The sequence below is a fragment of the Sphaerodactylus townsendi genome, linkage group LG08 (assembly GCF_021028975.2).
Source record: "Sphaerodactylus townsendi isolate TG3544 linkage group LG08, MPM_Stown_v2.3, whole genome shotgun sequence".
Lineage (NCBI taxonomy): Eukaryota > Metazoa > Chordata > Lepidosauria > Squamata > Sphaerodactylidae > Sphaerodactylus > Sphaerodactylus townsendi.
The window spans coordinates 20053471-20068181 of NC_059432.1; the positions used below are offsets into that span (position 1 = coordinate 20053471).

The 14711-nt window shown below is 44.7% G+C and overlaps 1 protein-coding gene across 1 annotated transcript in view; it reads right to left on the bottom strand.

The window, feature by feature from the left end:
* Nucleotides 1-2658: 2658 nt before the first annotated feature.
* The window catches only part of LOC125437512 (ankyrin-3-like), a 154221-nt gene continuing 142168 nt past the window's right edge, over nucleotides 2659-14711 (bottom strand). The window contains exons 11-13 of the mRNA XM_048505114.1: nucleotides 9519-9716; nucleotides 6334-6434; nucleotides 2659-2757 (exon numbers count right to left, since the gene is read on the bottom strand). Coding sequence (XP_048361071.1) covers nucleotides 6381-6434; nucleotides 9519-9716 — 252 coding nt within the window. The 3' untranslated portion in view covers nucleotides 2659-2757; nucleotides 6334-6380. The remainder of the gene's footprint in view (nucleotides 2758-6333; nucleotides 6435-9518; nucleotides 9717-14711) is intronic.

Sequence of the window (14711 nt, forward strand, 5' to 3'; positions counted from 1 at the left end):
AGTTTTATAGAGCAAACAGTCAAAGCGATGCGTAGTAGCTGGGCATTACTCTCATTATGTCCAACATTGCAGGAGTCAATGATAAAGCGTACTTAAAAACTGTTCAGTGCGCGAGTGTATATGCATATATGTTCTGAAGCTCAGATATTTCAGTTTGTCACAAGCGCATCTCCATTTTTTTTAACGTCTGCCCACGAGGCCTCTGGGTAAAAAGAAGCAATCTAGCATGACTGCGCAGACACAGCCAATATGTCCTGCCAATCTTCTTACAATCTGTTTGCCTCATCATCAGGGCTTGCCTCAGTACCAGAAAGCCTCTCGCTCCAGTCCTCCGGGGATGACGGCCCTCAAGGAATCAAATGCCCTTCTGAAAAATCAGACGGGTGGAGAAATAATTGATGAGCTCTTTCTCGTTCCAGTATAAAAGAAGATGGGGGCTGAGGAAACGTGTGGGAATAAAAATGGAAGTGGGGGGGAAGCCACGTGAAAAACTCTGCAGCCACCTTCTCAGCACAAGGTGGAAAAGTCAGAAAACTTTGGCTTCACATTCGTCAGATCACTGGCAGCGGTGATGAATTAATTCTGGTCTGCAGCCTCACGTCTTGGAAGAGCCGACTGCAATATTATGCAGCGGCAAACCTCACAATGCAATGGGTGTTTGCTAATCAGGGAAAACTCAGCCGGTCCCACTCACTCCCTTGACAAGTGTCCCTGTACAACAAGCAAGCAGTTCTGCAAGTGCCTGCAAGCTTAGCACTGTTGTCTTTAAACCTGATTTAGCCACCTTCAGCTGAACGGGTCAACAGCTGCCGGGCTCTTTTCAAGCAACCACTTCCTCCGGCAGCAAAGCTTGGAGTTCAGCCTGCTGCAGTGGCACAGAAATTACCTGTGCATATCCACACTCATTCTCTGGAGCAAAGTTACTGAAACAAGAGTGTGTGTGTCACAATTCCAGAGGAACATCACCCTGACCTGGATAGTCCAGGCTCACCAGATCTTGTCAGATCTTAGAAGTTAAGCAGGGTTGGCTCTGGTCAATACTTGGATGGGAGACCACCAAAGTCTCAATGCAGCAGAAGGCAACGGGGGCAAACTTGAAAACACTGTTGGGCTGCTATTAAGTCGCCCTGTGACTTGAAAGCACTTGGCACATTTAGTGTTGCCAGCCCATTGCAGGGATGCTTAAGCCCAGCCACGCCCTAATGACCTGCAACATTTATTACACATAAGCTTCTACTGGAGTGGAGCACATTCAACTTCCTCTCCCTTTGTTTTCCCTCAATTAAACTCACTCAACAGAGCTCAAACACCCTGCCCTTTTGTAACTCTCCTACTTTACTTACTGCTATGAAACTTAGGGCTGACTGTTGTAATGTGAAAAAATGAGCACTAGGCGAGAAGTAAACAGGACAAAGCGACAGGATTGGCCAAACCCAATAACTCGCCACGCGACAAGGAAAATGTATAATACTATGATAGATATTATTTCTTAGACTAACCATAGCAGTAAATATATACAAAGATAGCAGAGTGTCACATATTTATTAATGGATAGAATCAGAGAAGGGATACCTAGAGAATCACTGTTATTATAGTCTGGCAGTATAAAAATAATTGAATGAGATTTATTGGAAACAAGCACTTGTATAACAATGATTACAATGTATTTATACACGTACTGAAGAAGATTCGCGGCTCGAAAACGTACTCTCAGCACGCAGGCATTCTGCTGCTCTCTTGGTTCCGTGCTGCTGTGGCAGTTACTGTGTCTCTACAACAGGGGTCTTCAAACTATGGCCCTCCAGATGTTCATAGACTACAATTCCCATGAGCCCTATCACTTGGCCATGCTGGCAGGGGCTGATGGGAATTGTAGTCCATGAACATCTGGAGGGCCATAGTTTGAAGACCCCTGCTCTACAATATCTTGTCCGCTTTCATCTTGTTTTCCATCCTGTTATAATTGCTTACTGACTTACCTGTATGAGGATAGTAGATCCATGACGTCTTGTATGAAACTGTTACCATCGGAGAACTCTATGGACTTATGAATGGACTCTATCCATTAATGAATATGTGACACTCTGCTATCTTTGTATATATGTACTACTATGGTTAGTCTTAGAAATAATATCTATCATAGTATTATACATTTTCCTTGTCGTGTGGCGTGTGGCGAGTTATTGGGTTTGGCCAATCCTGACGCTTTGTTCTGTTGTCCGAGCAGAGGCTTTAACAAGCCTGTGTTAATGATGTGGCTTGACACGTGAACACAAGCAGCAGCCTTACACGGAATCAGACCATTGGTTCCTCAAGGAGTATTGTCTACTCTGACTGGCAGCTGCTCTCCAGAATCTCAGGAGAAATCCCCAGCTACTTAGTCCTGAAGGTGTGAGGGATGGAACCTGGGAACTTGTGCGGGCTAAGCAGATACTCTACCACTGAGCCATGGCCCCTCCACAACACGGCCTGTACGGATCCTAAGCAACAAAACCGTGCCTCCAGTTTCTGCCATTCTCTCTTCCTGGAAAGGCCCTTTGGCAAAGAACAAGGATGAACAGATTCTCAGCACGTGTCGCAGTGCCAGGAGAATTCCGCAGCGTTGTTATCACCAGAGACTCTATTTTGCCAAGAAGGACGGTTGAAACTGATACTCACCACGTTGGTTGTGTTGGGTGATGCTCCGTGATGCATCAGCTGTGAAACGATATTTACATGTCCCATGAAGGCAGCAACATGGATTGGAGTCAGACCCGACTGGGGAAAAAAGGACAAAGAAAAATGAATGGGGCTTGATCTGGTGGGGCAGTACCCATGGTGAAACTGGGCTGTCCAACCTTAACATGGAACAACCGGGCATTCTGAGCTCTGCATTCAGGGGCTGTAAGCACTGATGTAGAACTAACCTGCATTCATGCAGACAATTATATTTTGTTTAACTGAGATTTCAGCTTTGTTCCTAAGTACCAAAAGAATCCCACCTTGTAAAACCTCCAAATTAACGATTTCCTGCAGTGTTGCTAATTCAGGGTTTTGACCTGGCTAGTCCTGGAAGCTAAGCAGGGTCAGCCTTGGCTAGTATTTGGGTAAGAGACCTCCAAGGAACACCAGGGTTTTGAAGTTGAGACAGGCAAGGGCAAACCACCTCCAAACATCTCTTGCCTTGGAAACTCTACAGGGTTACCATAAATCAGCTGTGACTTGACAGCAAAAAAAGAAGTTAATTCAGGAGTGATGCTAGACAGATTAAGAGATAGACAGATGCACAATGCATAATTTTGGACATATATAGAAGCAGGAAAAGAGCACAGAATGCCGGGTGGGGCACAGGCTCCAGCTTCCTGAACATCTCAGCTGCTGCCTCCTCCTCCTCCTCCTCCTCCTCCTCCTCCTCCTCCTCCTCCTCCTTAAAAAAGCAAGTTTCTAGGACTCAAGATAATGGAGGCATGGAAGTATGTGAAGTAAATAGTTTTTAGATAAATCTCTGCAAAGAAAGGTGTGGCTCAATAAGATTTCTAGCCACCAGAGGGGTTGTTGGAACTCCAGTGGAGTTGCAGGCTTCCTCCTCCATCCATATGAGCAGAAGGTATGGGATGAATGATACAAAATGTCTACCAAGATACTGATTTGCACAGGGCTGTAGACCTCAGCCTCTCTTTGTAAGGATAACTCAGAATTTTACATCTTCACGTAAGGCTCACACTCCCCCCAGTGTAGCTTGGACCAATGCAACTGTTGTGGGCCGTCCCCTGAAGAGTGATGAGTCCTCAGGGAATGAGCAGAGCCCAGTAAGCCCAGACCAGGTTGGGAACCAACAAGGGCTGGGCTTGAAGCAGCCAGGGCCCCTGCAGGCTCTACAGGGTGAACAACAGGGAGGTCAGGATTCAGAGCCAGAGATGCCTGCAGAACCAGACTGTGCACCCAGCTCTGCTCCGGCTGAAGAGACTTGTGCACCCAGCCCATGTGTCAACAAAGGCAGAGACGTAAGGAGCTATGGAAAGTTAAACAGAGAAGAGCGTGCCTGCTGGCTCAAAGATGGCACCTTCTGCAGCAGTGGGGAAGCAGAATCTTCACAGAATGAAGCCTAACATGTTGGAAGACCCCATATTAATCAGACCATACCGGCCTGGCTGCAAAGCTTCCTCTGACTTGTTGATTCTTTGCATTCTTACTATCGGACAGGACTTCGGATGCTGCAGTCTGACTCTCCGACTGGACTCAGCTCCCTGTTGTTACCTGATACATCTGACTGGAAGCCCAGGCCAGGCCAGTAAAACAGTTCACTTGGCTGGCATATATTTTGTACACATACCAAGAGATGTCTGTGTTCACACACTGGAGGTCCCAGAAGTTATTTACAGGAACTGGCAGGGTTCCTTTGCCCCATCCTGGTGGAGTAGGCAAAGTGAAGCATCCGAAGAACACAGCCTGAAGATTAATAAGCAACTGGCGCATCCCAATTACTACAGTGTGCTGTTTCAATATGGCAGCATTGGAAAAACTGGTGGAATTTTTGATCAGTGCCTAAAAGTTAACAGGTGTGCCTTGAGCCATCCCAGATTTCCTGCTACTCTGTCTGCTACCTACTTATCTTGGTTAGCTAATGGCAAACAGTCATAACATTACCATAACCAAAGGCAGGGGTCTTCAAACTATGGCCCTCCAGATGTTCATGGACTACAATTCCCATCAGCCCCTGCCAGCATGGCCAAGTGGCAGGGCTGATGGGAATTGTAGTTTATGAACATCTGGGGGGCCATAGTTTGAAGACTCCTGACCAAAGGAAACAACATAAAGTCTTCACTTTTGCTATTCTAATGGCCGCAAACGTTAGAAGCACCAGGCATTCCTTTTACTCTCTTTCTTAATGGCCTCCACTTTAGCTGGACTGTGAACCACAGCATCGCACGCTTGTTTATTTAACCCCCATCCTCAGCACATCTGGCCAGAAAAGCAGTATTTAATATGAATAAGGCTGGCCTTTTCATACTGAAGGTTATAACACAGTAATTGTGTAATGTGCTTTTTTAAAACTAGGATGTCTGCTCTCAGTTTCAGAAACAAGACATGCTTTGTAGCCGTAGGGTCAGAGAAGAAACTTTGTTTTCTGAACCACAGGATATTAAGACAACAAGTGAGGGTCAATCGTTAATCCTACTCTTGGTCCAACTGCAAGGAGAGCTCACGACGGGTGGTTTTCACTGTATTCCAGGGAACCTCGGTTTTCTCTGGACCTTACTGGGATTTCTGCAGTAAGATCAGCAATGTCTGACAAGTTGGTTGTCCACGGATTCTCTTGCAATGCACAGCTGCAAACGAGGGGCAGTGTTTGTTCTAGAGAACGCCATCAGCTCTCCCACGAAGCTGCCTTATACGGAATGAGACCATCAAAGTCAAAACTATCCTCTAAGACTGGAAGCGGTTCTCTGGTCAAAGTCTTTCACATCATCTGATCCTTTAGCTACAGATGTCAGCGACTGCCCTTGAGCATTCTGCATGTCAAACCAATTCTCTACCTCGAGCTACAACCCGTCTTCTTGATGATGAAGCCTACTAGAATCTAACGGCAGCCAATTATGGTCTCAGTAAGATCTTCCCAACAAAGTCCAAGATTTGCAACAGGCAGGAGTTTTCAGCCAAGGATAAAGAAGAAGAAGAAGAAGAAGAAGAAGAAGAAGAAGAAGAAGAAGAAGAAGAAGAAGAAGAAGAAGAAGAAGAAGAAGAAGAAGAAGAAGAAGAAGAAGAAGAAGAAGAAGAAGAAGAAGAAGAAGAAGAAGAAGAAGAAGAAGAAGAAGAAGAAGAAGAAGAAGAAGAAGAAGAAGAAGAAGAAGAAGAAGAAGAAGAAGAGTTTGGATTTATATCCCCCCTTTCTCTCCTGCAGGAGACTCAAAGGGGCTTACAATCTCCTTGCCCTTCCCCCTCACAACAAACACCCTGTGAGGTGGGTGGGGCTGAGAGAGCTCCGTAGAGCTGTGACTAGCCCAAGGTCACCCAGCTGGCGTGTGTGGGAGTGTACAGGCTAATCTGACTTCCCGAGATAAGCCTCCACAACTCAAGCGGCAGAGCTGGGAATCAAACCCGGTTCCTCCAGATCAGAGTACACCTGCTCTTAGCCACTGCTCTTAGCCACTACGCCACTGCTGCTCCCAAAGGATCTCTGGAAGCAGAAACTTTGACTACCACTGGCATAAAATCAAATTAACTGAAGCAATGGAAAAAAAACACCACCCAGCTTCTCTTTAGCATCTGCACCTCCACCTGTTCTCGGTGGCATATTTTCAATGCACCAAGTTCTGCTTATTTACAGTGGTGCGCGCACGCAACACGCCTTACCTCTGTGACAGCTTGGATAGACGCCCCGTGTTTCAGCAAAAGTTCCATCACTTTAATTCTGTTCTTTTTGCAGGCAATGTGGGAAGAGAATTGAAACCGTTCTTGGAAAAGGGAATTCAAGGAAAAGGACTTTTCAAAGACGCAGCCAACAAAGAGCACATGAGATGGAAACAGCAGACCCGGGCTTCTTTCTGGAACCATCTTCCCCCTCTCCTGCTGCCCCCTAAAACTATTCCAGAGCCCCCAACTTTTATTAGGCTTCAGCTTGGCTGGCTGGAACATTAAAGATGAGGGCTGCTTTGAAGAACGGGGCTCTGGCACACGCCCAGACACAGCACCCGGCGACGCTTCCATTCCGATGCGAGCGGAATGGTGAAAAGAAGCAAGAAAACAAACTGTCCTGAACATCAAAGATCTGCTCACAGCATTTGCTCGAATGTTGATGCCAACCTGTATACATATCAAAGTGGCATCACGGGCCTGTTTTAAAAACAGATGACAGAATTGGGCTTCCAATCTGATCGAGATTAGCTACCTTACCCAGTAGAGGGAAAAAATACCATATGCGCTGATAACATATGGCCAATGCCTCTGCCTCTTCCAGATGCGTCAAAACAGGCAATTCCATTCGCTGCCTCTCATTAGTAGATTTCTTGAGGAACCTTTGCAGACTTCCTGTTCTCCCTGCTTGTTGCCTACCATGGGAGGGATTTTTTTTCAAAAAAATGGCACCACCCTGTTAGTGTCATCGTTGTCAGCGAATATCCAGAAGTGACATCACATCACTGTTGTGGTGGCATTACGATGTTGTTTCTGTTAGTCAGGGGTCGAGAATTCCAGGAAAGCTTCTCCAGATGTTCATTGACTACAAATCCTATCAGGCCATGCTGGCAGGGGTTGATGGGAATTGTAGCCCACGAACATCTGGAGAGCCACGGGTTGCAGACCCCTGCTCTAGAATCTGTACCAAACCCAGATCCGAGAGCAGTGTTTCCCAGCCTGTGGGTTGGATCCAATAAGTGTGTCATGAAGCCTCTGCAAGTGGGTTGCGGCCAGTTCTCCCTATTGGCTGCCCTGGCCTTTCTGTTGCTCTTGTTTGTATCTTGGAAATCAAGATCTGACTCTGGAAACAGTATCTTCCATTACCATGCCATTAGTTGGGGTTTTCTTCTTCTTCTTCACTACATATACGTGTTAATCATGTAGAATATGTCCTGGTGGTCACTAGAGTGGGTGAAAATCTTGGTGACAAAAGAATGGAGAAAGAGAGGGTAGTCAAAGGCTGGGATGTAACCTCCATAGGCACCTCCACAGGAAAGGCTGCATATGCCTCTTGTTTGGGGTTCAGAGTGGAAGCAGCTGCACTCTCTGTATGATGTTTGTTGGGTTCTCAAAACATCTGGTTAACTACAGTAGAAAGTGGAATTCTGAACTAGATGGGTGCCAAGGTCATAGTTCGCCTACGGTGCCACAAAACCTTGGGCGAGTCCTGGATTGATCACTGTACCAAACAAATTTGGACTTGTGAGTCACCATACTCAAAGGCCCCAACCACTGTCCACTGTCCTAGAGTGTCACATCAGTGATGTGATTTCACTTCTGGTATTAGCCAGAAGGGACAACGCACTGCTAGCAGAGTGCCATTCCCCCCCATCCCTGTGCCCGCTTCCCACTGGCTGCCATCCATTAGTTGGACCCTTAGAAATGTTTCATTGGCAAAAAGCCTGTAGCAAGAACTCAAAGCCTTGCATCTCCTCCTAGCTGCTCCCAGAAGCGTAAAAGCTTAGCTTGCAGACAACATGGTGTAAAAGCGCACTTGCCCATCTCAGCAGTCAGAGCGGCTGACTTGAGCAGGAAGCACAATGCATGTTAAATTTTGCTGCAAAATATTCTGAAGTTATAAAACGCCTTCGAAATGAACAGCTGGTACCATATAATGTATAACTTTTAAGCCGTGTGTGGCAGAGGGCAGATTTGGGAGGTATAATTCATTCTGACCATTTCTACATTGACGGCAACACAGCACTCAGAAGCAAGTACAACCAAACCCAGTGGGGCTTTTGCTCAGATAGGTGTGGACAAACAGGGCTGCTTTGAGTCTCCTACCAGCAGTTTTGGATTGTGCTCATGTGGACTGAACCAGCACACAGATAGCACGGCGCAGTTATCCCATGACCCAAGGCAGATAACCCTAGACACTGCAATAGGAGCTGAGAAAATATACAGCTTCCGAAAGCATGTTGGTACAGTCCAAATGTATGTGATTCTAAAAACATCCAATAAGAGTTCAAGGGTTGGGATTGGGATGGATAAACCAGAATTTTGCACACACATATAAACACAAGAAAAAGCAGTGCCCTACATTTTCACCCCACCTAAATAAACCTGGTATGGTATGGTATGGCACCCCACCTAAGCTGGTGGCTACTGCAACTGAGGAAAGAAAGGCTAAGGCGGATTCCGCATGGGTCAAAAACAGCAGTGTGAAAATGGTGTGAAAATGGTGTAAAATGGTTTAAAATGGTATAAAAGGGTTTACACCATTTTCACACCATTTTCACCCCACTGTTTCTGGCCCATGCGGAATCCGCCTAACAAAATGCTCCATTTGGAATCATTTGCCGAAGATTCAAACAAAATCTGCTACTTAGAATAAAAACTAAAATACCTCCCAAAGGCAAGGCAGGAACATGCCTTTTTTTTCTTTTGCATCAAGATTTCAGAGACATGCACAAGCTTGTGCTTCCCCCCCACCCCCCAATTTAATTCTTGCCTTGTGCTTCCCCCCACCCCCCAATTTAATTCCCCCCACCCCCCAATTTAATTCTTGCCTCGAAAACATTGGAAACCTTCAGCTGAATTTCTGTCACGCTTACTGATGTGCACAGTTAAGACCATATTTACCCCTTTCCCACAAATCAACACCACTTCAGTTGACCCACTTCAATTGATACCATCATTGCCTGACCAATTGGCACAGATCCTTTTCTTTCATGCCACTCAGACACAACTGGACATTCATTAACTACATGGGAAGTGCCAGAAACATGCTGAGGGTAAGTGCCAGCCACCTCTTTCCTCGAAACCAGTGAACGAGAGTCATGATAGTCTCTCCACTCCTCGAGGCTCAGGCGTGCTGAGAGCTTTGGTTGACTGCACACAGCAGCCCCGTGGTGCAAACTCACCAGTGCTTTGGCATTAGGATTGGCTTTCTTGTCTAACAAAACCTTTGCGACTTTGTAGTGTCCACAATGAGCGGCGACATGCAGGGCCGTCAAGTAGTCGTTGGTGACGTCGTCCACAGGCACGTTGTGCTCGATCAGAAGCTGGACACAGTTGAGGTGGTCTCCCTGTGTCGCCATGTGCAGCGGAGAGAGGCCATTCTGAAAAGCCGAGGGGAAAGGAGAAGTGGGTGGCATCAGACGGGACATGTGAAAAACTGGGCTGCTTTGGATGGAAACTCATCATCATTAGCCAGCTTTACAAGCTTTCTGTGATTTATGGGGAGAATGTGAATGAGAACATACTTAGCACAACCTTTTAATTCAGGCATTATTCACCTCTTGTTCAAGCAAAACTTCTGTGGGAACCTGAGAATGGCCTGAGGGAAAGTGGCAGTTAAAAAATACAGGTAGAACTGGTGGAAGCCTGGCTCCTTTAACAATGCAGAGCCAACAGAGCCATAACAATCCCACAGTGCAACCCTGAGCAGAATTACACCCTTCTTAGCCCACTGAGCTCTGGGCTGGATGGGCCAGGCTAGTCCAGTCTCATCAGATCTCAGAAGCTAAGCAGAGTCGGCCTTGGTTAGTACTTGAAGGGGAAACCATCAAGAAAGTCTATGGCTGCAACAGTAAACCACCTCTGAAAGTCTCTTGCCTTGAAGACCCCATGGAGTCATCAAAACTCAGATGTGACTTGACAACAACAACAAAAAGCCATAGAAGTCAGTTTGGAGGGCTCTGCCAGTCTCCTAATCATGGTCTCATGAGCCCTTCTCTTCCATGGTGAAGCATGGTGCCTGAATCAGTGCTAACCAGGACTGTTCAAGCAGGTAATGCGTACGTGGGATGGGGAATGAGGTCTCCCCAGCCTTGAAACAGTCTGTGTTGGGTCCACTACTAAAGAAGTCCACCCAGGACACAGGGGATGTCAACAGCTATCTATCAGACTCAAATGTTCCATATTGAGTAAGGTTATTGACCCAGTGGTGGTTGGATAATGTCAAGCTCTCCTGGACGAAGGGGATTGTTTGCATCCTTTCCAATTAGGTTTCAGTCCTGGTTATGGGACTGAAACCATCTCATTTGCACAGGTGGATCACATGTGCTGGAAGATGGACTGAGGAAATGTGTCTTTGTTGATTCTCTGGGCTTCTGATCCCATCACTCATGGTAACCTTCTGGATAACCTTTCTAAGCTGGAGAGTGGGAAGGGCAGCTTTGCAGTGGATAAAAATGTTACTTCTACCTATCCTCCCATGCATTTTGTTACCGCTTAGTAGTCCTAGGTTAATGGAACCAAATAGTTGAGTACTAATAGCAGGCTAAACCAAGTCTTATGGTATATAATTTGAATGATCCACAAACACAATATATTCACATTCTTTACTGGATTGCCTTTTGCTGTATTTTTATATCGTTCATATGAGTGCGTGTGCCTGCCCGTGAACTACCTCTGTGAAGAGAAAAAAGAGGGAGGAAAAGTCTCCCAAATGTTAACTTTTCACATTAACATCAAAATTAAGCACATATAAACATACCTTACCCAACCCCACCCCACCTATCACTTGCCATACAAGCAAATGTAAGATAACCAGGTATTGTTTCTCAGCACAGGAGAAAACTCAAATACTTCTGGTTTACTCTGGCAGGTTTGGGTTGCTTGATATTTTCTTTCTGTCTACTTCTAACCTAGGCATATAGAGACGCAACACATCTCATCAAGCACACGCATAGAAACAGGGCTTTCCACAAATGACACTCAAGATGCTTTAACATGTGCTTACAGAAAGGGAGAATGTGATAAACAAAATTGCCTGTATGTGTATCATACAAACATGTGTATTGTACACTTGCAGTGGCCAAGCCAAGTTTATTGCCACCTTGCAGATTCGTAGTAAAAAAAAAAGAAAGACTTTTATGCTTTCATTTTAATTCACCCTGTCTTGCCATCTCATCTGGCATTCGCCCACACGGACCCTGCTACAACACTAAACATGTTGACATCAATCAAACAAAGTGATTGAAATGTGGCTTCAATTCTGAAAGCCACAAACCGGAGAGAACCAGAAGTAGTTCTATATTACTCATGTGGTGCCCCCATGTGACCACGGTCAGCACAAGCAAAGCAACAATCACATTTCAGTGCCAGGACTTCAAGGGAAAGCAAAATATGTGAACCAGATCTGCTTTAGAAGATAAAAGAGAACAAATCAGCTCTGAGGTGAGAATGGGACTGTAATTCATATATGAAAGGAAAGGCTGATGCTGCAATAAGAAAGTTTACAAGACTGTCTTAGAGTCCTCTTCATGCCTGGCTGCCTTTTCCAAAATCACTGTCAGCTGAGCTGTTATGATTTGACAGAGAAAAAAAACAAGAAAAAAGAGAACTCCAAAAGCCAGGTGATCAGATCACCCTCTTAGAACCCTGAGGGATCACACAGAGTTCCCCTGAATTTTTCAAAATGTTATACAAAACCAAATTTACTACCTTCTGTCACAATGATGATGTGCAGTTGCAAACTGTGGCAATACAGCACCATGAGAATTCAGTGTTGATTCCTGTGGTACTTTTTTTTAGAGAACCAGGGCTTAAGAGCCATGTGCTAAGAAGAATGCAAACCATGCCTTTGGGATGATGGTGTGGTAGTCTATTATTTTACCAAGCTATATATGGATGTCATGAATAACCATCATTTTCTGCTCTGAAAACCAAACTGTACTGACTGCACACAAGTGTTCCAAACAATGAGCTCGTTTTGCATATGTGGTCTGTTGGCAAATCCATGGGGAATGTGGTAGCTTAATTGTGCAGACTGTTGAACATTTAAACTGACTGGATCTGGGGCACATAACAGCAGTTCGGATGCCATTAATTTATTCTGCTGTCTGGCAAATAGGACACGCCACAGCAGATAACCATATGGAACACTTCAAGCGATTCAGATTTGTATTTACAGGTAAAGAGTCCTGAAGCATAGTACCAATAAATGTGCAGAAAGAGAGGAACAGTAAATAAAATTAATAAAAAGGTAAGTTGCAGTGGGACAAATCCTGAATTTGTTTAGTCAGCACGGAAATAGAAATAATATCAAGAAGAAGAAGAGAAGAGTTTGGATTTATATCCCCCTTTCTCTCCTGTAGGAGACTCAAAGGGGCTCACAATCTCCTTGCCCTTCCCCCCTCCCAACAAACACCCTGTGAGGTGGGTGGGGCTGAGAGAGCTCCGAGAAGCTGTGATTAGCCCAAGGTCACCCAGCTGGCGTGTGTGGGAGTGTACAGGCCAATCTGAATTCCCCAGATAAGCCTCCACAGCTCAGGCGGCAGAGCTGGGAATCAAACCCATATTTGATTATGGGTTAAAGTCTACAAAAGTCTACAAAAGTCTACAAAAAGTCTACAAAAAGTAAAGTCTACAAAAAGTAGTAAGTTAAAGTCTAAAAAGTAGTTAAAGTCTACAAAAAGTATTAAAGTCTACAAAAAGTAGTCTACAAAGTCTACAAAAGTCTACAAAAAGTCTACAAAAAGTCTACAAAAAGTAGTAAGTTTGAAGAGGGTTTGGGGTTAGGTGCAGGCAACCATCTCTGAAGTTCAACAAAATGCCATGTGTGAGTAAAATGTTGTCACGTTGCAGGTGACTTATGGTGATCCCATACAGTTTTCAAGGCAAAAGACAAACAGAAGTGGTTTCCCATTGCCTTCCACTGCATAGCAACTCTGGACTTCCTTCATACCAACTAGAGCCAACCCTGCTTTGCTTCCAAGATATCAGGAGAATGGGCTAACCTGGGCCTTCCAGGTCACGGCCAACCAAACTCTACTTTAGTACATAAAATGGAGGGGAAGAGAGAGGACACACGGTTTGACATGATCATATTGGCAGCTCCAACATCAGTTTTCTTTCTTGAGCTGCGTAGCTGACTAAGTACCAATTATTAAGCAAAGGTGAATGTTTGGCCAGAAGGAAATGCAGCTTACTTAAATCCTTTTGTAACAATCCAATATATTGAAAAATTAGTCTGTCAGGAAAATTTGAGTTAGAACCCTTCCCCTGACCAATAATTTTCTATGTTGAGAGAGATCTATTGTTTGAAGGAGCCTTCCCTTAGCATCCCGTCTGTGGTTCAGTCCAGAACTGGGCCAGCCTCTTCTTCTGTGAAGAAGAACTAGGCCCCAGATATGACAAACCAGTGATTATTTAACTGAGGGACGTTCTTAAAAGATTCTGTACACCCACTTGAAAACCGAGTAAAATAACTGATTTCTGATTTAAGATCCGCCGTATTTTGAAACACAAAACAAAAACAGAAATCCTTTTATTAGAAACAAAGTGAAGCCGCTCTGGTTTTTCTTCTCGTCTTTTCTCAAGCGTGGGTATGATATGGTAGCAGTGTGCCATGTGGATGAGCTCATTAATGTCATTCACAAGGTATCTGGCCTCTCAGTTTACCACAGAAATCTTGTAAAATTAACACATTAGAGAAGAAAAGAGACAAAGAGCTCAGGCAGCAGAAGTTCTTGGCTCTTAATATGAAGTTTTCATTTCCCTGCGTAGGCGGGAAGGTGCCTCTGTATTATAGCAACAGGGCCACTTTGCTCAACAGAGTTATATAAGCCTATTTCTAGGCCAGCAAACCTCCGTTGCTATCCTACTAATCATGAATGTTGAGATTCTGAAGCGCTGCATCTTTATTCCATGTTTAGGAAGAACCATCATAGATTTAAATTTTTGAAAGAGTGATTTCCTAAACTGTAAAGATGATCTAGGAAAGGTGACGGGCATAATGTTTGATGTATTTGCTTTCAAGAAACTGGGAAAACCTTAGGAGGAAAGACTCAAAGTGGTTACCTGTGGCATCAAATAATGGCAAGATTCCTCTCTAAAGGATACCTGAAGTATCTGGGTGTTTAAAGCAATGGAGGAAACTACTGCAGTCCTCAGAGTATTTTTAGATATGTGTCACTTACAGATGTACAAGCAGTACAGACAGATGAAAGGTGTCATTTTTAAAACTGAATGTGCATCTAAATGCAGATTTTTAAATGTAAGGTACAGCTCTATGAAGGAAAAGCAAAGGCTCATTCCGCACATGCAGAATAATGCACTGCTTTCAATGCTCTTTGAAGCTGTGCAGAATGACAAAATCCACTTGCAAA